The following is a 23,335-nucleotide window of genomic DNA, read 5'->3' on the forward strand; positions in this document are numbered from 1 at the left end:
GGTGTGGTCCCTTTATTCTTATTAATCATATTGTATTAATAAACAGATTCAATTTTTTCTATAATAATAATATAAGGAATATTGAACAAGCATTATAAAAAATAAACAACATATTTGTATTTCAAAAAAAAAGGGAACACTATGCTTACCAAAAATAATAAAAAAATATTTCAAGCCAAAAAAACAAAAGTGAACATTATTTCATTCCATTGTTAAACAAAATAGAAAGGTGGTTAATGCAGTCATTAAACAAAATAGAACGGTGTTTTATTCAGTTGTTAAACAAAAGGGGGTATTGTGCTTTCCAGAAAATCACATCATTGATGGTTCAACAACAATGAAATGCCTCTGATGAATAGTTGCCGAAAATAGGTGTCAGAAATATTTGACAAAAATAGTTGCCGAAAGGAAAGCAGGTTGGGAACTATTGGTTGGGGACAAAGAACAAAAAAAAAACTCTAGATTATGCGAAAATAATCAACTTGGGAACCATATCGGATTTATATGTGATTCAAAAAATTTGCAAAAAATAAAAAATATTATATATTTGTCATAATTTTGCAAATATTTAAATACAATATTTGTGAGCGATATCTAAAGTTTCGCAGATAACTTCTACGAGAGCATGCAGTATATGCAAAAAAGTAAGTTATTCACGAAATTAGTGGTAAGTGTTTTGCACATAAATTTATGTGATTTCGAGAACTATATGTGAAACAGTAGGATATTTGAGAGAGTTGTTTCGCAAATATATTTGTGCAAAATATTTTATTATATGTGAAGGTGTAGGATATTTGTGATTTTGGTGGTTTTAGTTTCACCAAAATTTTGCAAATAAATTTACGAGAGTTGGTGAGGTCTAAATTCGCATAAAAAGGTGTTGAAGATAGCCGACCGACAATACAATTTTATCGCAAAAAGGCGTAAATTCACAGTTGTGAAAGGTAAAAAGGTTATCTCGATGTCGGATATTTGCGATTTTAGACATCAAAAGAATATAAAAAATTATAGGGTTTTTTATAGAATCGGGTCGAATTACATTTCCCGTAAAATCTAGCACAATGACCTAACAATTTTCGGTGCTGCTGATTGCCTATAGCATTAGAGTCATTCTTACATTATACTCGCCTTCTTACATTTAGTTAGATCAAGTGCTGCTATAGTAGGTTCTGCAGTTGATCAGGTAAAGCAGGCTGTCAGATATGCAAGCGTAGGAGGCCCATTCGTACTGATTTCTGCCATCCTATTTGGAAGGCATCACAAACCCATTGTGCAACCCTCAAAGCCAAAACTCTGTGTCAGGACCAGTGCAATGTGTAGAGGCTAGAGAGCAAGCTAAAAACTGCAGACGCACCATATCGAAGGGACCTCCCACTTTAAGCTGGCGACCAGCATATGATTCTCAACTGGCTGATTTGATCGATGGCTTCATTTTCCAGATCGTAAACTCAGATGCATGAGCTTATTTGGTGACAGTAATGGGATGTCTTATGATTATTTGCATCCAGTTGAACATTTATGTTGTATTGCTGCCAAAAGACAGCTTGTAATAATGTCATGACACTAATCTTAGTGATAAGTTGCAAAGCCAGAGCAGCCTGATTTGGCAATTCCAGCAGAGATCTGAATTTATGGGACAATTTCCACTCGACATATCCTAGATACACCTCAAAGACCAGTGCTTAGTCAAAACAACCCTGCAGGTGCTCGGTAAGCAACTCGAGCTTGTATGCTCCAGTCCAAAGGCATCAAAAGCCGATACCCTGTGCAGGTTTTCCAAAAACTTCATTGTCCTGAGAACCGACCATGCCAATTGGAGTTTTGCAGAGAGAAATTTTCGATCAAAAATGAAAAAGAACAATGAAAGTACATTCACACAAGTGAACAACTATTTTGTGGTAAGAGGAAAAGGGAGTCCCAGGATCGGTTTTGCCATGTAGGCAGCGGCTTAACTATTGCCTACAACTTTCCACAACTTTATGTTGAAAACAGGAAAAGCCAGTATTTTTTTCTGAGAATAAACCCTTCATTTAGCTAATAAAACACTAGCTCAGGTTTGATTTCTCCATAAATACTTCATAAAACACACTCCCAAACATCTATCAATAAAACCTGAAACTCCGGCAGTGCGACCCAGTTTTCCACAAACCATCCACTTACATGTTCACTGGTTATTCAAAAGGTCAGCAATTTTACAAGGGTGACCCAGCTCCACTACCCAATATAATTTGAATTCTGTGAAGCACCTGCCTGTGAAATTTGTTGCTGCAGCGGCCAACAGGATGACTTGGTTCTTTCCAAGAAGAAGATACATAAACTTGGAACATGGCATGTCAAACCATCGTGATGTTCCACCGTTGACCATCAAACAGCAGACTACCCTGCAAAAGCTTGAAATCAAACATCGTCCTCACCATCATTGCCATCTTGTTGGTCATCAGAAGCGGCTCCACCCTCCCCAACCATGCGGTTTCCATCAGAGCCTTCACCTCTGCCTACACCAGCTGTATCATCTTCGAATTCTGCATCATGCTGGTTCCCACTGTATTGTTGATTTCTCCATCCTCTCTCCCTATCAACAGATTGGTCCTGCGAGAATGGATGTTCACCCTCTGCTATACAGGAAAAACAAGAGTTATTAATGGTTCATAAATTTCATATCGGTGCTTAATGAATGAAGAACAAATGGACAAATTGACCACAATCTTTTCCAAGTTGCCGCAGTCAAAGTGGTGGGCAAGATGTGTATCACATTCTTCACCGAAAATGGGTCCTATATTCTTGGTTCAATGATATTTACCAAGAAAGTGAAAAACTATATTTCAATCTTAATTGTGCTAGAAGATGCCTAGATCTGCAAAAGTAAACAACACAGGGCAACTTCAAGCATGACACTTACGTTTCCATACCACTTCCAACTATTCAGGACAACCTTTACACACTGTCCTGTCGATTTCCTAATCACAGACAAATATCCCCATAATCACCAATAATCTATGTCACATAGGTGCGGGTGCGGCGATGCGGCACTTTAAAAAAACTTGGGTGTGAGGGTGCCGTAGGGTATATATAGAGAGAGAACTTAAAAAAAATACTGTTAAAAAATAGTGTTACTGCTGTTAACTGTTAAAAAATTTATATATATATATATATATATATATATATATATATATATATATATATATATATATATATATATATATATATATATTAACAGTTAACAGCAGTAACACTAATTTTTAACAGTATATTCTTTTTAAGTTCAGATTTGGACATTTATTACCGTGGGTGCATTGACCGCACCCAAGATCGGCTTGACCGCACCAGGTGCCGCACCCGCACCTGAGTCGTGTCAGGTCGACGCGGGTGTGGCACCCTGCTGGCCGAATCCCTGTGACATAGCCAATAATGCACCTGACTAAAGGGCAAAAAAAAGATGACCAAGATAAATTGTAGATATCAATCCTACTCTATTTCCCGGCCATTGGTACAAAAAACAGAGCACTTTTTGGGAAAGACAGAGACATCAAGGAGATCATGCGGAGAAAAAAAGAGAAAAAGAAAAAGCCAACAAACCTTTGAACACACGGCATCGGATGGCTCTGGACCTTACCATTCAAACTAAACATACCAGCCATGAAATAATTTTACAACTCTAACATGGGATCACACCATGGACACCAAAACAAGGCCACAGTCAACATGGCACCTCTTACTCGTAATGGGATGGATGTTTAAAACTTTAAACCAAAGGGGTGGTTTCTCCCCCACTATCAAAAGGGGAAAAAAAGTAACATGGGATCACCATTGAATGCATAATCCAAGTACTATAGCTTGAAATAGTGAATTTCTAAGGTTTGCACTATGAACGCGATATTTGGAGCATGGGCCTGATCCAAATCCAGCTCAGATTTATGTTTGTAATGCTGTTACTGTTTTATTCTTTGTATTTTCTTGTATTACTAAACAGGACTATATGCAAAACATCTTCTGTAACTGTTTTAATATATTAGAAAGGAGACTGCACAACTTCCCTCGTTGGGAATAGTGACATTGCTGCAGCCCCAAGTTTCTTCTCTTCTATTCTTCATGTCTCAAGTGCGGTGGACTGATTAGATACCAAAAGTTAACATGGTATCAAAGCGGGATTAAAGATTGATTTGTCTTGGTGGTTTTTCTTCTCTATATCTCATTCTCCTTGCTTCTTTCCTTAATCTGTCTATTTCTCCAAGTTTTATCGTCTCTAAAGTCTTTCTTGAACTCTTTTTTTGATTCCCAATAGGTTATGAAACCCCTAACGTTTTCTTACCATCTTTCTATATCTAGTGTTTGCTTATTCATGATCTTTGTAAAAGGTTGATTTAGGTTTTCTTCCAAACAGCAAGATAATCCTTTTATTGTCATTTCCTTACTCTGTTCTCATCATTATATGTCATTGTTTGGGTCACGTCATTTATCTGATTCTAGTCTTGTTCTTTCTTTTCTGCTTTTTCCTCTATGGATTAAAATACCTATTCGTTGTTGCCCTCTACCTTTTTACCTCAGTTAGTGCCCGAAAAACTCAGCAATATCAATTACCTTACCTAGAAAAGACAGATCACCCCTTTTATTAGAAATCAAGATCTGGGTGGTCGTCTGGATGGATCAATTCAAGTCCTCCCAGAGTTTCTTGTGCATGAAGAAAAAGTTGAGAAAGAGACTGTTACCAGTGCTTCTCGCATCAAGAATTCTGAGTATGTGGCCTAGATGATAAAGGATCAGGCATTGGTTGCCTATAACACCTCCACTCTTTCTCAAGACGTTCTTATTGGCATTCCAGACTACTGCACAACAATGGAGTTGTGGGCAAGGCTTGCTAAAACATATTCGCAAATATCAGAATCTCGAATTATGTTTCTCAAAAGGCATTTTCATGATTTAAAAAAAGGTTCAATGGGAGTGATTGAATATCTGAACAAGATGAAATTTCAGCTGGCCTTGGTGGGTTGTGAAATTTCAGAAAAGGAAAAAGTTTAGCAAGCATTGAGTGGTCTTAGTGCATAGTCTCATGTTCTATCTACTACCCTGCAGTATCAGTCACGGTTACCTAGTTTTGAAGAGCTGAAAACTAAGCTTCTGCATTATGAGATGACATTGTCAAACATGACAGAATCTAAGATTGGAGGTGATTCTCATGACGTCCAAGCTACTGGAGTAGCCATGCGTGGGAGAGGAAGAGGTGGATTCTATAGAGGAAGAGAGTGTGGTAGAGGAGGCAATCAAGGAGGTTGTGGTCTTCTTCTCCCAAATACTCCAACTATGGATAATCCAAATCGGGGAAGGAGGATACCCACTTGCTACATATGCAAGAAGCAAAGTCATATTAAAGTCAATTGTTAGTTTAAAGATTACCCAAATTACAATCCAGAAGTAAATTTTGTTCAGAATAAAGGGCAACAACAATTTCATCGGAAGGCGCCTAAAGTGGAAACTAGTGGGACTCCAATTGGAGACAAGGAGTTGATTGCTCTTGCCGGTCTTAGTTTGAAAAAGAATGACCAGGGAACATGGTATCTGCATTCTAGAGCAACTAACACGTTTCAGGTGATGCAGGTAGAAATAGTGTGATTACTAGACATGGAACTCAGCACTCCATCACTCACACTAGAGGTGTCCATTCCTTTATACAATTCTGGTTCCATTAATTTGTCCAATGTTCTTTGTGTTCCCAATATAAAAAAGAATCTAATTTATGTTTCTAGATTGGTTAATGATATCAATTTGTGCATAGTTTTACTCCTATCTTTATTTTTGTCAAGGATATTCATATTAAGAAGACGTTTGTTGAAGGATAACGATGTGGAAACATGTATCTCTTAAGAGAAGATCCTCAGAAAATCAAGTTGGTTTTGAAGCCAAAACAAGAGCCATCATCTACTGGGGCGGAGACAAGAATTTAAGCCAGGGTGGGCACAAATGCATAGTGACTCGGGAATCGACTTGCGGGGAGGGTGGAGCCACGGAATAGAGAGAGTGGGGGCTTGGGCTGCCTGGATGTGGGGTCGCATCAGGGAGGGGACCACAGTGGGGACGTAGGGAGGGTGGAGACACGGAGGGCCAGGGAGAGAGAGAGAGAGAGAGAGAGAGAGAGAGAGATTTCAAGGAAAGCCAAAAGAAGAGGAGCATCCCGACTTTGTGGTAAGGACCTTATGGTTGTTGGGCGGGGCACCAGTGCCCACCCTAACCCGGTTAGGGTGGGCACTAGCCTTACAGGTCAGGGTGGGCACGTGCCCACCCTGAGCTTAACGTAGCTCCGCCTTAGATCATCTTAGTCTTTAGTATGTCTTTAATATTTTTGAGTCAAATAAACAAGATGTTTGGCTTGATCAATTGGGTCAAAGCCATCCTTTTATTGAAAAATTCGTTTTTGATAGTCATATTCCTATGTCTAGTTTATGTCATGAGTTTGAAAAAGTTGTATTTGAGTTGTCAAATATGTAAAAGCCATGTTTTCCCTTTTACTTTGTTAAATAAAAGAGCTTTGAAACCTTTCAATATTATCCATTTTGATGTTTGGGGACCAGCATCCAAAAATTCCTTTTTGGGTAGTTGTTATTATGTGATTTTTCCTGTTACTCTTGGATATTCTTTATGAAGCACAAATCTGAAGCTTTTTGGGTTGTTTCATAAGTTCCTTGATATGGTCCAGAATTAGTTTTCCATTTCTATCTTGAATTTCCAGTGTGATGAAAGAAGAGAGTATTCATCAAAAGGATCCATTGAATTTCTGCAAAATAATGGAATTAACTGAAGGGTTTTATGCTCACAGATACCTCAACAAAATGGCATTGCCAAGAGCAAGCATCACCATATAGTGAAGAGTGGCTTGACTATGATGCATGCTAGTTATACAGTATTGAAACTCCGGACTAAAGCTTTCCACTCAGCTGTTTATATTATAAATAGGTTGCCTGTAAAGATACTTGAAAACAAGTCCCCATATTTTATTTTGTTTGGCAAGCATCCAGACTATAGTGCACTACGCACTTTTGGATTGTATTTGTTATGTACATGATAAAAGCTTCCGAAATAAATTTGATAATAAAGCATATGTAAGAAAGTTTGTCGAGTATGCAGATGATTATAAAGTGTATCATTGTCATGACAAGAAGCATAGATGTGTTCGGGTGTCAAGAAATGTTTTTGATGAATTAAATTTCTTGCAAGTTTCTGAAAGGAATCTGGTTCAGAATGAAGAAATGGATATTCCTCTATTGGAGTTTTATGATCCCTGGTTGAGTGCAGATTTATTTTATCATATTACTAATGGTGACAATTCTAACTCATATTGTGAAGTACAAGATACTGTTGAACAGCAAGCTGAGGACCAATAAGTATTGCATGATCAGCAGCAAGCATATGATTTCATTGATGGGCAAGAGGTGCCAAAAATTCAGCAGCAAGATGCAAAGAACACTCGTGGCTTCAATTTCAACAGATATAAAGAAGGGCATGTTTATTCGAGAAGACCAAAGGAGCCAAGCACAATGAATTTGCAGCAAATTACAAATCAAGACATAGTGCCAGCTCAACAAGAGTCTGCTATCAGGTAACATTTAGAGGGTCAACCAGAATTTGACATATGATTTAAAGATAGGCCATAAAGTTTTGGTATGGATCATCAAATATTCCTGAGATAGAAAAGCAAGAGGAGCCTAAATGTTTCCTTCAAGCAGCCAGAAATAAGAGATAGATAAAGACGATGAATGAAGAGATGAGAACTTTGCATGAATGACAGACTTGGGAGGTGGTGAGAAGAGCACCAAATAAAAATGTGATTGGTACCAAATGAGTTTATAAAACTAAGTATAAACTTGATGGAAGTATAGAAAGATATTAAGCTAGGCTTGTGGCAAAGGGTTTCACTCAAAAGTATGGGCTTTATTATGATGAAATCTTTAGCCCAGTTGTTAAAATAGGAATAGAACATGGTTGCTCCATGAGTGGACTTGATGTCAAAAATGTGTTCATTGGAGATCTAAATGAAAAGGTTTAAATGAAACAATCTCATGAATATAGTGAAGGAGACCCAGGTAAAATATATGCAAGTTGAGGAGGGAAACATACGGTCTCAACCAAACCTCCCAGTCCTGGTTTGAGAGCTTTTCTCTAGAAATTCAGAGACATGGATTTTATTGGTCTCCCCTTTATCATTTGTCGTTTGTTCACAAAGGTAAAGAATTCATTACCTTGTTATTGATATTTGTTGATGGCATAATTGTTATAGACAATGTTGTGAAAAGTGTTGAGGCATAACAAAGCGCTCTACCAAAAATGAAGCGAAGCATAAGCCTCGAGGCGTAAAGCGTAAGACTCAAAAATATATTTTTGAAAACTTAAAAAAAAACTTTAGAAAATATCTAAAAATACAAAAAATAAAAGAAATGTTTGATTGATAAAGCAACAACCAATAAGAAATAGAAAATCTCAAATAAATACCGAAAAATATGAGATTAACATGTAAAACTAACATGAATGCAACAACTTGATCTGTGTAAGTATCTAACAAATAAAAGATGATCATTTAATGAAAATTTAAGTAACAAAATCACTAACAATTAAAATTTTCAACATCATGCCAACATATATTCTTTTGCAAACAATTGCTTCAAAAATGCCTTTCCAATCTATTCTTTTGCAAGCAATTACTTAAAAAATCATTTTTTCTCAGAGTGCCTTTTTAACCTACATGTTTGGTGCACTACCTGGCATCAAATATTTTCCCAACAGATATTTGCTCTCAGAAATACTATATTCATATTTTATTGGCCTATTTTCAGGTTCTCCTAGGCTGGATGATAAGTTTCTCAATGGTCGAGAGTGCCAAAAAAAACCAAAAAATGGGAACATATCAAAAAATAATGTGAATACAAAGATATAAAATACAAAGGAAAAAATCTGATATGCAATTTCATCTAATAAGAACTTAAAAACAAAAAAAGAAAACAAAAAAAAACAATATTCCAAGTGAAACTGCAATCATTGTTTACATCCATAGATGCAGGTGCGGATGTGGCACTTTAAAAAAACTTGGGTGTAGGGAGGTATATATATATATATATATATATATATATATATATATATATATATATATATATATATATATATAGTAACAGTTTTAAGTTAACACTAATGAAATAAAAACAATTATCAAGTCATAAATGAATCATGCATAAATTCATGCAATAAATCAAAATAACAATCTACAATTTTCATTCCTTGTCAATAAAAAATGACACCACAACCATTTTAGTCCTTAAAAGCAAAAAATAAAATTCATAATAAAAAAACTGGCCGAACTCTGAACCCAACCAAAACCTGGGTTCAGTTATGGTGAACTCAATCTTGAGTTAACGCTTAGTTGTCAAAAGCATTAATCAAAGCCTAGGTGGAAGACCCCTAAAAGGACTAGTCAGGGTCTAGGCAGAAGACCCCAAATCACTTATGGATCAATCACATAAACCACATAAATCAGCCACTTATGGGCATACAACACAAGTAAAAATAGTAAATGTTATTGAGGAAAATCTCTAAGCAAAAGCCTCACAAGGTGTGGGGTTTGAACCCTTATGGGATCTCCCCAACGGCTCTATGGTCAAATGACCATTAAGCCCTATCCTAATTCTAGGATTTACAAAGATTAAAAGAAAATAAAAATGTTTAAAATAACTACAATACCCTTATATGTACAAAAAGACTAAAATACCCTTATGTTTATACATTAACACTCTCCTTCAAACTTACGGTGTGACCACCGAAACTTTGCCTAATAAGAAATGAAACCTAGTTGAGGGAAGGGCTTTAGTGAAGAAGTCTGCAAACTAATATTCGGATACGATATGTGATAACAAAATCGTCTTAAAAAAATCTTCTCTAACATACTGGCAGTCCATCTCAATGTGCTTAGCGTGTTCATGAAAGGTATGATTCCCAACAATGTATATGGCACTTTTGTTATCACAGCATAACCTGGATGGTGTTGTTGATGGTACTCCCATGTCTGCTAGCAAGCTCCTCAACCAAAGAATTTTGGATGTTGTGGTGGTTATAGCCTAATATACTCGGCTTTTGTAGATGACAAAGGCACATTTTATTGTTTTTTGCATTTCCAGGACACCAGTGAGTCTCCTACAAAAATGTAGAAACCAATGGTTGAGTGTCTATCATTGGGATCTCCTCCCCAATCAGAATAAGAATATGTAACTAATTCAAGAGCGGAAGAGGAAGACAACAATAATGCTTTTTAACAGAATTTCTTAAATATCTAACAATATGCATAACAACACTCATATAAACTGAAGTAAGAGTATTGAAATTGGCTAGAAGTGTGAACTGCATGAGAGATGTCTGGTCTAGTGATGGTCAAGTATGTCAAGGCATTGATCATCTGTCGATATGGTGTGGGATCATCCAACGGAGTTCCACCATCAATCTTCATCTTACAGACTTGTCAATCATCTTAGTAGCACATTTAGATTGATTTAACAAATATCCTCGGAGAGAATAAGCAACTTTAATCATAAAAAAAAATATGAGAAAACCTAAATCAGTCATTTCAAAATGTTATTTAAGTGCATGCTTAATATGAATTACTCCTTGTTTACCTCCTCTTGTTATGATCATGTCATCAACATAAAGGAGAAAAATTACAAAAACTACAAAAGATTTTTTAATAAAAAATGCAGTGTCAATATAGCATGAAAAATATCCAAAGACTAGTCATAACAGAACTAAAATGATCATATCAAGCCTTTGGTGCTTGTTTGAGACCATACAAGGCCTTTTTAAGATGAAGAATCTTTTCTTTCAGAATATCATACCCATGTGGTGGATCCATATACATTTCTTTTAATCCTCTAGTAAGGAAGGCATTTTTGACATCCATTTGGTAGATAAGACATTTCCTAACAACAGCCACAATTATAAGTGCTCTACCAGTAGTCATTCTAGGGACAGGGGCGAAGATTTGATTGTAATCTATCCCATATTCTTGTGAGTACCCTTTGACTACTAGTATCACTTTATGTCTTTCCAAGGTTCTATCACTCTTAGTTTTAACCTTTGATGACTCATCTGCATCCTATTGATTTTATTCCAGGTGGTAAGTTGCTCAATTCCTAGGTTTTAGATTTTCTAATGCTTTTATTTCTTCGCATACATTTTGCCATTCTGGATAGTTTTTAGCTTGATTATATGAAGCTGGTTTGAAATAGGAGAAAATTTTTGCTAGACAAGCTTTGTATTGAGGGGCAAAGGACTCATATGTTATTAATCTATTAGGTTCTTTATGTTGTCATTCAAGAGTGCCTAATATTTCTAGTTTCTTGAGTTTTTAGGTTGGAATATTTTTCTAAAGCATTTGGATGGTAGCTTTCTTGTCTTCTTTTATATTGAATAATTGGAGATTTATCTTGATGTCCACCACATTGACTACGTATTTGAGGCTCATTATCATCAATTTGATTCTCTTCTGATATCAAATCACTATCATTCTTAGAATCCAATTCTAAAAATATATATCCATCTTCTCTCTTAGGCACATCTTTATCAAAAAAAATAACATTTCTTAAAATATAAAGTTTATTGTTTTCAACATCATAACATCGAAATCCTTTTTGACTCTCACCATACCCAAGAAATACACAGGGGATGGATCTTAGAGATAACTTGATATTTTTGTTTGTTAATACAAAACACTTACATACAAAGGTTCTTAGTCTAAAATAATCAAGAGAAATTTGAAAGAGTTTTTCATAAGGAGTTACATTTTAAAGTTTGGATAATGGAAGCCGATTTATCAGGTGAAATGCAGTAAGAGTTGCCTCAACCCAAAAGTGTTTAGGAACACTTTTGGAGATGAGCAAAGTCCTTGTAGTTTCTACTATATGTCTGTGTTTTTGTTCGGCTAATCCATTTTGTTGGGGCGTGTTTGTACAAGGCCTTTGGTGTAAAATTTTATTAGATTCTAAATAATTTTTTAAACCATTTGACATGTATTCTCCCCCTGAGTTAGAATGAAAGATGGATATGTTCGTCTTGAGTAAATTTGTAACCAATTTGTGAAAAGCTTTGAAGTTTTCAAAGAGTGCTTAAAAAAGTAAATTCAGGTAAAGTGAGTATAGTCATCCACAAAAATGACATAATAAATGTATCCACCTTTAGACTTTACTAGGGTTGAGCCACAAATATCAGTGTATTAATTCAAGTGGTTTTGAGGCAAAAAAGGACCTCGCTTGATAAGGAATGGATTTTATCTTAGCAAGTATACAAGTTGTACATTGGATTTTTTTCATTGCAAAAATTTCTCAAATGAGATACATTTAACAATTCAGTAATGCTAGGATGACCTAGTCTTTGATGCCATAAAATCAAAAAAAAAATTTGTACATTGAGACAAAAAGGTTTCTTTTGAATGATTAGCAGATTTATGTAGTAGAGATCTTCTCTATGTCCTCCAATCTGCTTCTCTGACTGGAGATCCTGTATTGAGCATTGGTCAGATGTAAAGGAGACACTACAACCTTAATCAGATATTTGAGAAACCGAAAGTAAGTTTAAATTGAATTTTGGAATAATTCTTATTTTTGGAATACAAAAATTCATAGATTTTTCAAAATTTTCAATTCCTTTAACATCAAGAGAGGTTTCATCTGCAGTGAAAACATTTTTACTAATTGAATCAACACTATGATTGTTAAGCATGAAACCATTATAGGTCATATAAAATGAAGCACCGAAATCAAGGAACCGAGTCATACGGGGAAATAAGTGGAGACTGTAGCACCCGGTGTGGAGGAACCTTTAAGGAGAGGTTGAAAAGCTTCCATCAATTGAGATAGTGACATGTTCCCTATAGATTTACTTGAGTTTTCTTTGTCGACTTCAGAAGTTCCAACTGAAGCGATCTTCCCTTCCTCTTTGGCTATAAATTCCGGACAATATGGTTTAATAACAAACAATTTTCTTCTTTCTATCTCCTTTTCCTTCAAAAGGCTGAGGTTTTCCAAGTGTGAAAGCTTAGATGTATGAGAACTAGCACCCGGTTTTGAAACGGCTAAAACATTATCTTTTAACTCTTTAGATTCGGTTTGGGAATTTAACCTGGTCTCTTTCATGCCAACTTGGGTCAAAACTTCATGAATAGGTGGAAGTTCTTCTTGCTTTCTATGGAGGATGTTGCTCCTCATTTGCTCAAATTTGGGTCGTAGACCCCTCATGAATTGAAAAAATTGTTTATTCAAAATTTGTTTTCTTTCTTTGTTTGTCATTATTTGGGATTTCCCAAATAGGTTTCATTTTTGACACTTGATCCCACAACCCTTTTAGAGTCCCATAACACTCTCTTACACTCTTTTCTCCTTGCTTACAAGTGTGAATTTTGTCTTGCAATTCCCATCTATATGCGGCATCATTTTGGGTATAGGTTTGCTTGATAAAGAGTCAAGCTTCATCGACTCTTTCAAATTTCAATATGTTCTTACATGTGTCCTCAGTCATACTTCTCATAAACAAGGAAAATACCTTGGTGTATCCGATTTTCCATTTTTTCATAGCTTTCTTATAGTTCAAGAGAGCCCTTTTTTTCTCCTTTAAGGACCTCTTATTTAGTAGTTTCATGCTTTTCGCTAGAGGACTTTGTAAGAATAGGTTGTGGTTCTATAGAGGAACCGTCAACCTATACACACAAGCCTTTTCTTATTAGGATCTTTTTTATGGCGGTGGCCCATAAGCTAAGTCACACGGACTCGGCTAAAAGGTCAATGCACTCATGTCGACACGCCCCGACACGGGTGCGGCTTCGGACACGGGGCGGACACAGTCAACTAAGTGTCAGACTCGGTCAACGCACTGGAGCCGAGTCCGTCCACATTTTGGACTCGATCAACTTTGACTGAGTCTATTTTTATCCATTTATTAAAATTAATTTGGACGGACTTGGCAAATTTATGATAAGTTTTGTTGTTATCACACTCACAATCTTCTTTATGTGTTATATTTAGGTAAGTTTGTGTTGTTACTTCAATAGAATTACTTTTTTATTTTTGCTTTAAAATTTACAATCTTATTATTGTTATATATATATATATATATAGTTGTGTCCCCATGTCCAACGTGTCCAAAATTTCTGAAATTGCTCCACACCCGTATATGTACCCGCACCCATGTGACATAGCCCATAAGTTACAATTATTTCCATCGAATTTAATAAGAACCACTGTCCCCACTTCCTTATCGCCCATTGAAAAAAGAAGAGAGGAAACAAAAAAGAAAAACAAAAATATATAGAACCAAGAGTACAAAGTACTTGTTTTGGCAATGTTCCACTCTTTGATATGACGACTATTCCAACCTTCAATGAACCGGCCACACGAGCAACAATCTTCAAGTGAGGCTAAGGGCATCCTTCCCGAGACTCTATCCGATCTTTTCGATCTGCCATGAGTCTCTTGAATGCTTCAATATCATCAATAGAGCATCAAGGCTCTCATATCATGTAATGAAATACAAAGATATTCAAATGTCACTTAGGACATACACAACAACAATGATCACTTATGGATCAATCACATAAACCACACAAATCAGCCACTTATGGGCATACAACACAAGTAAAAATATTAAATGTTATTGAGGAAAATTTCTAAGCAAAAGCCTTTTAAGGTGTGGGGTTTGAAACCCTATATATACACAAAGCAACCAAGGTATAGGCGTTGGGATCTCCCCGACAACTAGAAATGTAGTCATTGGGGAAATCCCAGCGGCTCTATGGTCAAATGACCATTAAGCCCTATCCTAATTCTAGGATTTACAAAGATTATAATAAGAAAAAATTAAATGTGTAAAATTATTACAATACCCTTGTATATAAAACAGGACTAAAATACCCCTATATCTATATATTAACATACATTAACAATATATATGAGAACGGGGTGCATCTTATCCCCTTTTCTTTAAGTCACCGTTAAGATGCTCTAAACATCAAAGTTTTAGGTGTTTTATGCTCAATTTATATTTATATTTATATATATATATAGAGAGAGAGAGAATGAGGATTATCCTGCCCCTCTTTCGTTAGGTCATTGTTAGGATGCAAAAAAAATCATAGTTTTTAGATGTTTTATGTTCGATTTGAACCGTAAAATGTGTTTTGATTGTTGCTAAATAGATAACATGTAATTGATTAAGCATTTTTATGCTCAGATGTGTATTTTAAAGAGGTAAAAAAAACCATCAAATGATATCGTACGAAAATTGCATGATAAAATGTTCACATTTTTAGATGAAATCAATTTGAAACAAAGTTTATTTATCAATAAATAAGTATTGACAAACACATCTAGTCGTTCAAATTGAGCATAAAACACCTAAAACTTTGATATTTGAAGAGTCTTATAAGTGACTTAAAGAAAAAAAGGGATATATATGCATATGTGTGTCAAAAACACATGCATTCATGTAAACAACAAAAATAAAAACGAAAGAAAAAAATGGAGAAAAAGGAAGAAAAAAAAGAGAGTGGAGGGATGAATGGAGGAAGAAGAAGAAAAAAAGAAAAAAATGAAGAAAAAGAGAAGGCGAAGGAGTAAAAGAAAGAAGAAGAAGAAAAAGGAAAAAATAATAAGGTAAAAAATGCAAAAGAAGAAGAAAATGAGATACAAAAAAGGAAGCTTTTGGGACAGGAAGAAGCAAATATATATATATATATATATATATATATATATATATATATATATATATATATATAAAAAAAAATGACAACCATGTCCCTGCAGCCTAGGCAGTGCCTAGGTGGAAAACAGGGCCCTACCGCCTATAACCATATGCCTAGGCGATGGCCCTATGCCTAGGCACAGCTTTTGACAACTAAGGGTTCATCATAGCCTCTCTTGGAGCAGGCCTGAGTTCGGCCCTTCCACCAACACGAGAGGAGGAGGAGGAGGCGAAGGGAGGAAGAGAAGGAAGAAGAAGAAGAAGAAAGAGAGGAGGAGGAGGCGAAGGGAGGGGGAGAAGGAAGAAGAAGAAAGAGAGGCGGAGGAGAAAAAAAGAAGAAAGGCAAGAGGAAGAGAAGGAAGAAGAGAGGAGGAGGAACAGAGAGAGAGAGAGAGTACCTATTTCACCTTGTTGTCGTCGTCGGAAGAGGAGGGAGGATGAGGAGTCGGGGGTCGAAGGAGGTGGCGCGATCGTGCCCTACCCCTCCCCCAACCCCCCTCCCAAATTTCATTTTTTTAATTGGACCAAAATGGACTTGGTCAAAGGTGACCGAGTCCATTTTGGATAAATATAACCCTGGGTGTGAGTTGACAACACTCAGTGTGGCAAATTTTAATACTTACCACACCAGGTGCCGCACCCGCTTCGCATCGCGTTGACGCGGGTGCGGCGGCCTTTTTAACGAGTCTGTGTGACATAGGTTGTTGACCGATTAGATACCAAAAGTTAACATGCACTACAATGGAAACTCTGTGCATACACCCATACTAAGCCTGACAAAATGGAAAACAAAGAAAATACTTGAGGGATGAAACTGAATAAACACCAAGGGATCGTGCACTTTTTAGAATTTAAATTAGACAGGCCACACAACATGTAAACATGAGTATCTTGTACTGCCAACCAAGACCATTTCACTCAAAAGTCAAAACAATGCACAAGCACATGCAGTGCACATAAACTTAGAGATGTTATATAGTACACAATCATGATTGCAACCATGGTTACAGATACTGCCGATATATTGAATATATCAGCTATATACAGTTTTTATTAGTAAAGTGATTTAAAAGGAAAAGTATTGTGATATTTTCAAAAAAAGTTACAGTGATATTGTCACGATAATAACACAATAATATCATGATATTTTCAGTTACTTTTACTTTTTAATCTCTTTTCTAAATCTTAAATGTTTTTCTTCTTCATTTTATATTTTTTATTTATTTCTTTTGTTATATGTGTATTTTATTATCTAAATATGCTATTTTCTTACTTCTGTGATTTTTATACTTTTTTAATTTATAAGCATCGAGATTTTCCCAAGATTTATCAACTAAATCTATATTATCGTGAGAATTTGCTTTGCCAAGCAAAATAGCCAAGACCAGTATTTGTGACTGTTGCTGAAACTTATAAAATCAACGTGATTATAAAGTTCTCCAAGATTATTTTCTATAAATGAAATGCCAAGATCATGAGCCTTTTTAAAGTGAGATACAAGAAGGGCCAGTATAAATGGAGTAGCTGGGTTAAGATCCAGAGGTTACGTTCTTTCAGGTGGCTAACTTTATTTGCAAGGCCAACTCGTCCACTCATCATCCCCATTCCTTCTTTCTTTCTCCCTCCCTCTCACTCCCTTTGTATTCCAGGCATATGCTAACTGGAAAAATGGATGGGCAATGCCATCCATGTCCATTGGCACCATGTCAGACCATTTTCTGCCCACTCCCTGCTAGAAAATGGTCAGGAAGACCCGGCTGTATATAGATAGCTCCATTACAGATACTTTTCTGCCAGACTATGACCAGGAAAAGGGAAAGAAGAGAAAAAAAGGTGGTGAGATTATTATAATATTGATCAGTCATCATGGCAAGGTGTTGATGGTGATAATGAGGACAATTTAAGAGATAAATGTAGCGGTAAAAAATGATGATATTGAAGATCAACATGATCATGATGAGAGAGAGAGAGAGAGAAATAGTGCTAGAATGATGATGACATTCAACAAGGTGGGTCGGGTGATGGAGAAAAACAGATAATCATCATGAAAGTTAAAAAGTAGTGTATCATCAAAAAAGTCTTAACCATGTATTCAAAATTTCAAATCTCTAAGAAAAAAACAACATAACTAAAGCTCCAATTATCAAGTCATCCAAATATGGACTGAAGATTCCCATGGAAACATCAATACGGCATTTGATCTCCAAAAGAGAGAAATTCAAAGTCTCAAATACTCTCAGACATGGTACTCCTACTAACCCCTTGTGCCCGTGTCATACCTGCACTGTTACTTGGGTCATTAGGGTACGGATCAACTGAGTTTCAAACTTGACAACCTATTTTATCCATTTTATGATCCAATCAATGTGTAATCAATACTCAGGATCAAAAGCATCCAACGTTAACTAGATATTTTTAATTATTAATCTTTAGTTAATTATATCTCTTTGACATGTATTAGACTTTTAGTTCAAAATTGACAGTCTACAACTTCATACGTAGAGAATTTTGTAAAATTCAGTATATCTGTGCATTTTTTCTCGATGCATTCCTCGTACCCATCCTTTTAGAAATTCCTATATCGTACTCTTCATACCCATGCTGTACCCCGTACCATACCTATGTCACATATAGCTCAAACAGAAACTAGAATGTATAAACAATCTCTTTAATGAACAGGGAAAAGTATAAAGACAAAAATTGCTCAACCAGATAGACTACAAGGCAAATATTAAGATTTAGAAGGGGGGAAAATCATCTCTTTACCACTTTCACCATCTGATGTATCTTCCAGCCTGGCAATGTTTGATATTGCATCAAGCAGTGTTTGTTCATGCTCCTACCGACAGAAAAGGCATATTAATTGTAACACTCCAAGATTTAGAACCCAGAAAAATGTGTTACATTAATACTTTGTACAACCACAGAGAAAGAACTCTGCAGTATCACTAAGTCAGAGCTCTTACTTTGAGCAATTTCCTTGCCTTCTCCGTCTCCGCAGGATCAGGATGGCTTCCATGGAAAATTCTTTCCACCTGTTCATATATAAATATCATTTTCCATTTCAAGTTCACAATAGGGAGACATTGCTGGTTGTACCTCCTTAATTAGAGATTCTGTGTGAAGCATTTCAATTTTGTCAGGCACCTTCTTTCCAATGCCATTCTGAGATGGAGGAAACTCTTTCTTAGACTGGCTCTTTGGAGCACCCCTCCCTCTGCCTATTCCAACAACAGCACCACCACGAGACATTGATTTCTTAATTCCGCGCCCTGGTCCACCACGAACTCGACGAGAGATACCAGGATCCTCACCTTCCCATCGGATGTCCTCAGGGGATATCTGTGATTTGATATATCAATAAACATGTGTGTAAATGTAACAATTAATGTTTGAAAGGAATCTCAATGTGCTAACACAAAACTCAATACAAATGGGAAAAAAATAGTAGCTATGACTACGGTAGCCCCCATAAAAGCAAATTTCAAAAGAAAAAGTAAGTGTGATGGACAATGACACAACCACCTCTACAACTGGTAGCAAACTTATCATTGTTTATTTACTAAAATCATGCTTTGGATTGAAAAAATTTATTTTTTCACAATAAAGTTTGTGTTACCAGCATTTAACAGATTGAAATGACCAAAACATCCTTAAAAGCAGTAGCATTTTTTAAAATGCATAGTTACTTTTAAAGATAAGAGTAAGTCTTGTTTTGGAGGGAAACAAAAAAAAAACATTTTAAAAAAATGTACTTTAGTAAATTTTAATTTGAAAAATGAACGTGACTTTTTTTAAGTCCAAAAAGTAAAAATGCATTTACGACTATGTTCTTGCTAGTAAGGATGATTTTGGTCATTTCAATCAATTGAACACTGCTAATGGTAATATAAATAGTATAAAGTCATTAGTAATTTGAATTTTAAAAGGGAAAGTATCTTCTTTATCCCCTAAAACAAGCTAGCGTTCTTATATGACCTTGCTTTTAAGGGTGCTTTGGTCATTTCAACTAGTTGAACACTACTAACATTTATACAAGTAATTTAAAGTGTAAGAGCAATTTCAGCCTGAAAAGTGAAGGTGGGTTTTTTTACCTAAAAAGAAACTATACATTTTGAAAAATGCAATTGAGTTAAAGGGTATTTTGGTCATATCAATCAATAACATTAATACACTAGTTTAATGTTAGATAAACCCATAAACCCAAGCACACAAAAACAATTTCAATGATATCGTTTTGTGAACAGTGCATCATTAACAAAATACTAATGTTGTAATATCACTATATTTCTGAAACATTTTGGTTCTCTTTTTCTACGTAATTCTTTAAACCTTTTATCTACCTTTTCATTGAAAAGAAAAAATATATCATTTCTTAATTTTCTTTGTCATTTATATGTTTACTTTTCTAGAAGCTGAGATTTTACCAAGACTCAACAAAATAATAATAATATTTGAATTTTGTCAAGGTCACAAGCACACTTCACTCAGCATGTGTATCTTGTGTCAACATGATACTAGACAAACCATAACACTTCCTAGACATGGTCAAACTCATGTCTAAAACAGTCAATACCATGGTTGTATGTATAGTACGATATGTATCGTTACTTTTATGTTTTGTGATACTACGAGTGTGTATCATATCCATATCGGGTGTATCGTACAGTGTCAGTGCACTTAAAAAAAAAGCTGAAAGTTGTCTTTTTTTATTTTGGGTTTAAAAGACCCCTTGAGAGACGAGTTCTCCGTATGTCTAGAGTCTGTTGGAAGGGAACTTACACACCCTAGGTTCCGTGAGAACGATTTGGGGGCCGATTTGTGTGCAAGAGAGGATTTTTGTGATTTTATCAAGAGTGCATTTTCACAATTTTTTCACTCAAAAAAGTGGGTTAAGGTACAAAATCCCTATTATTTGTTTCTTATTGAGTATTTTGGGGGAAATGCGTGTTTGGTGCTTATTGAATTTTTTAATTGGTTTTGTTTTATTTTAGATCCTTCGATGTCGTCTTCATGTTTATGTCATATTAGAATGATCCAGCATGGCAATACTGCAGAAGCATTGATGATGTACCACGACTAGGGTTACCATTGAATTTGAGATGTTTGTTTTGTAGTGTTGTTATTATAGGTGGGTTGTATCGATTTAAGCAACATATTGCAGGTCAAGATCAAAATGTACGTCCATGTGATTTTTCATATATTTCTACCACTTTTTGTGTTGTTGTCGCTAAACTAGAAGAAATTCAAAGAAGAAGAATTTTGCAAAAATGCAAAGCTGAAAGACTTTCAACAATTGTTTCAGATTCTGAAGATGATAATAATGATGACCCACTTGCCAAAAAAATGGCCCAACATAAAGAGATCATCGAGCTCCAGTTGGATGCAACTGAGAAAATACTATCCTGATGTCTGACAAATAGGCTCTACAAGATAGTTTAGTTTTAGGATCTTTATAGTTTAGAACTTTAGATATGAAGATTGCTATGAAAGACGTTGGTTAAATGTAATATTTTTAGTTATCACGAACTCTTATATGTTAAATGTATGTCTTTAATTGTGTTTAAAATTTAAATTATGTAGTTGTCTTTTATTTACATTGTCAATCATCAGTTGCATGGTTTGTTATTAATTTAAATTATGCAGTGACCTTCATATATGAATTTATGATTGTATTTTGTGCAATTCATCATTGTTTTATGTTATATGAATTTTTTATAATTTATGCTAAATTTTTCTGATTTTTTTGAAATTATTTGAATTTTTTTGAATTTTTTTATTAAAAATTTGCGATAAGTTTACGATACAGTGCTACTTTGGGCCCAACCGATACGGATAACGATATGATACTTACAACCTTGGTCAATACTATGTCCTTGACTTTATCTCTTTTCATGATCTTGATGGTTTTTCTTTTTGTATTTATTTGTGTTTTAAATTTGTAACTAATTACATTATATTTCACTTTTCAACTTATATTTATTCTTTAACATGCACGGCTAAAGATGGGCATGGACCAGAGTTGTCAATCGAGGAAGCGAGAGCGGAAAGCGATTCAGGAAGTGGAAGTGAGAAGTCAGATACTTATAAATTTTTAGGAGGGAAGTGTCGGACTTAGAAACGAACTAGAAATCATCATGGAAGCAAGAAGGGAAAAAAACCGAAATCGACCCAAGAAGCGAAGAAGAAACGAAGAGGGAAGCGACCTACGATTCGAGTGGGAAGCGAATAGGAATCGAGTTTTCCCAATATTAGGCAAAAAAAAATTGTTAAAGGCTTCAAGCCCTCAAAAAAAGAAAATTCACGTCCTGATATTAGGAAGCGAGTTAGAAGCGAAATGGGAAGTGTGCTTCCCAATAATAGGAAGTGTGCTTCCCATTTAAAAGGGTTGCTTCCCCATGCTTTTTGAAAGCGACACGTTTCGCAATTCCGAAACATGTTTCGAGTAAGCATGCTTCCCTGAGTGCTATAGCATTTCCGGTAACCCTGGTATGGGCAAATTATAGATTTGGATCTGGGTCATCTTGATACATATCCACATTAGAGAGTTGTGCAATCTTCCATGATGAAAATATGTGATGCTGGATGGTTTTCTCTCTTATCTCACATTGTATCCAACTTTGGTTATGAAACTTCTAAGGGCATTTTATGTGATTTAGCCATGTATTTTAAATTATTTATATCCCTCAACAGTAAGTCCAGATGCATAGCATCTAGAGCTTTGGATTTTTGCTGCAACTTCTCTCCTTCTCTCTTCTTTCTTCTTTCCACGGTTGTCATGGTATCAAAGCAACATTTCTAGCTAGCCAAAGTGGCAATCCATGGAAGCGGCCCTAGGACTTTTTGTCAAGGTGAATGACCTCCTCATGTTGTGCCCATTCAACTAGAGCTTTTTGGACAAGAGATAATTTGGGCCATACCCAGAAACTAGCCCATCTACCAGCAGTCAGTTCTCCCCACCAGTCTGTCACCTTCTCTTTAGGATCTGAAACATGTATTAACCATACTTCAAAGCAAAACAGGTATGGGAATCTCTGCTAGATTCCCATTTGTGATCACCCCATGGTCCGGGGGAGTTCCTGGGCTGATCCAATCAAGGAGGTCATTCACCTCATCGAACTGTTTGGACACAAGGAATGTGTCCAGCTTCCTCAAAGAGAGGGGCCTTCAGATTATTAGATCAGGATAAATGTCTGCCTCCAAACGAAGTATCCACAAGCTCAAATGAAATTATGTAATATTATATACATACAAATGCAGATATGAATGCATGAATAAGTATTTGTACCCAGAAAAATATGGAACACTGTGTATATATGTCCAAACATATATGCATGTACGCATGCACGGTGCAACGAAAACATTCAGACGGGAAAAAAAATGGGTCCACGCAATTTTTCACAAAGAGAAAAATGAAAATGTAGACTTTTTAATAAACTTGTGCTTAACAAAGCTTGACCAAAAAGGGTGTGAAAATTGTGTATCACAAGCATGAAGAGTGAACATACATGGATGCATATATAGAGAAAATGAGAAAAATAAGGTTGTTCTTTCCAATCTCACTTGTCCAGCAAGTGTTTAC

The 23,335-nt window shown here is 35.7% G+C and overlaps 1 protein-coding gene across 2 annotated transcripts in view; it reads right to left on the bottom strand.

Moving 5' to 3' along the window:
* Nucleotides 1-1,891: 1,891 nt before the first annotated feature.
* Nucleotides 1,892-23,335, bottom strand: part of LOC149827923 (protein EMSY-LIKE 3-like) — a 47,638-nt gene continuing 26,194 nt past the window's right edge. The window contains exons 7-10 of one of the 2 annotated variants that reach the window (XM_090019732.1): nt 18,853-19,095; nt 18,720-18,788; nt 18,520-18,592; nt 1,892-2,612 (exon numbers count right to left, since the gene is read on the bottom strand). In XM_090019732.1, coding sequence (XP_089875858.1) covers nt 2,398-2,612; nt 18,520-18,592; nt 18,720-18,788; nt 18,853-19,095 — 600 coding nt within the window. In that variant the 3' untranslated portion in view covers nt 1,892-2,397. Of the gene's footprint in view, nt 2,616-18,519; nt 18,593-18,719; nt 18,789-18,852; nt 19,096-23,335 lie in introns of both variants that reach the window. The other variant, XM_090019731.1, reaches the window with a different exon arrangement.

The sequence above is a fragment of the Nuphar pumila genome, chromosome 10 (genome assembly GCF_984573655.1).
Source record: "Nuphar pumila chromosome 10, dmNupPumi1.hap1.1, whole genome shotgun sequence".
Lineage (NCBI taxonomy): Eukaryota > Viridiplantae > Streptophyta > Magnoliopsida > Nymphaeales > Nymphaeaceae > Nuphar > Nuphar pumila.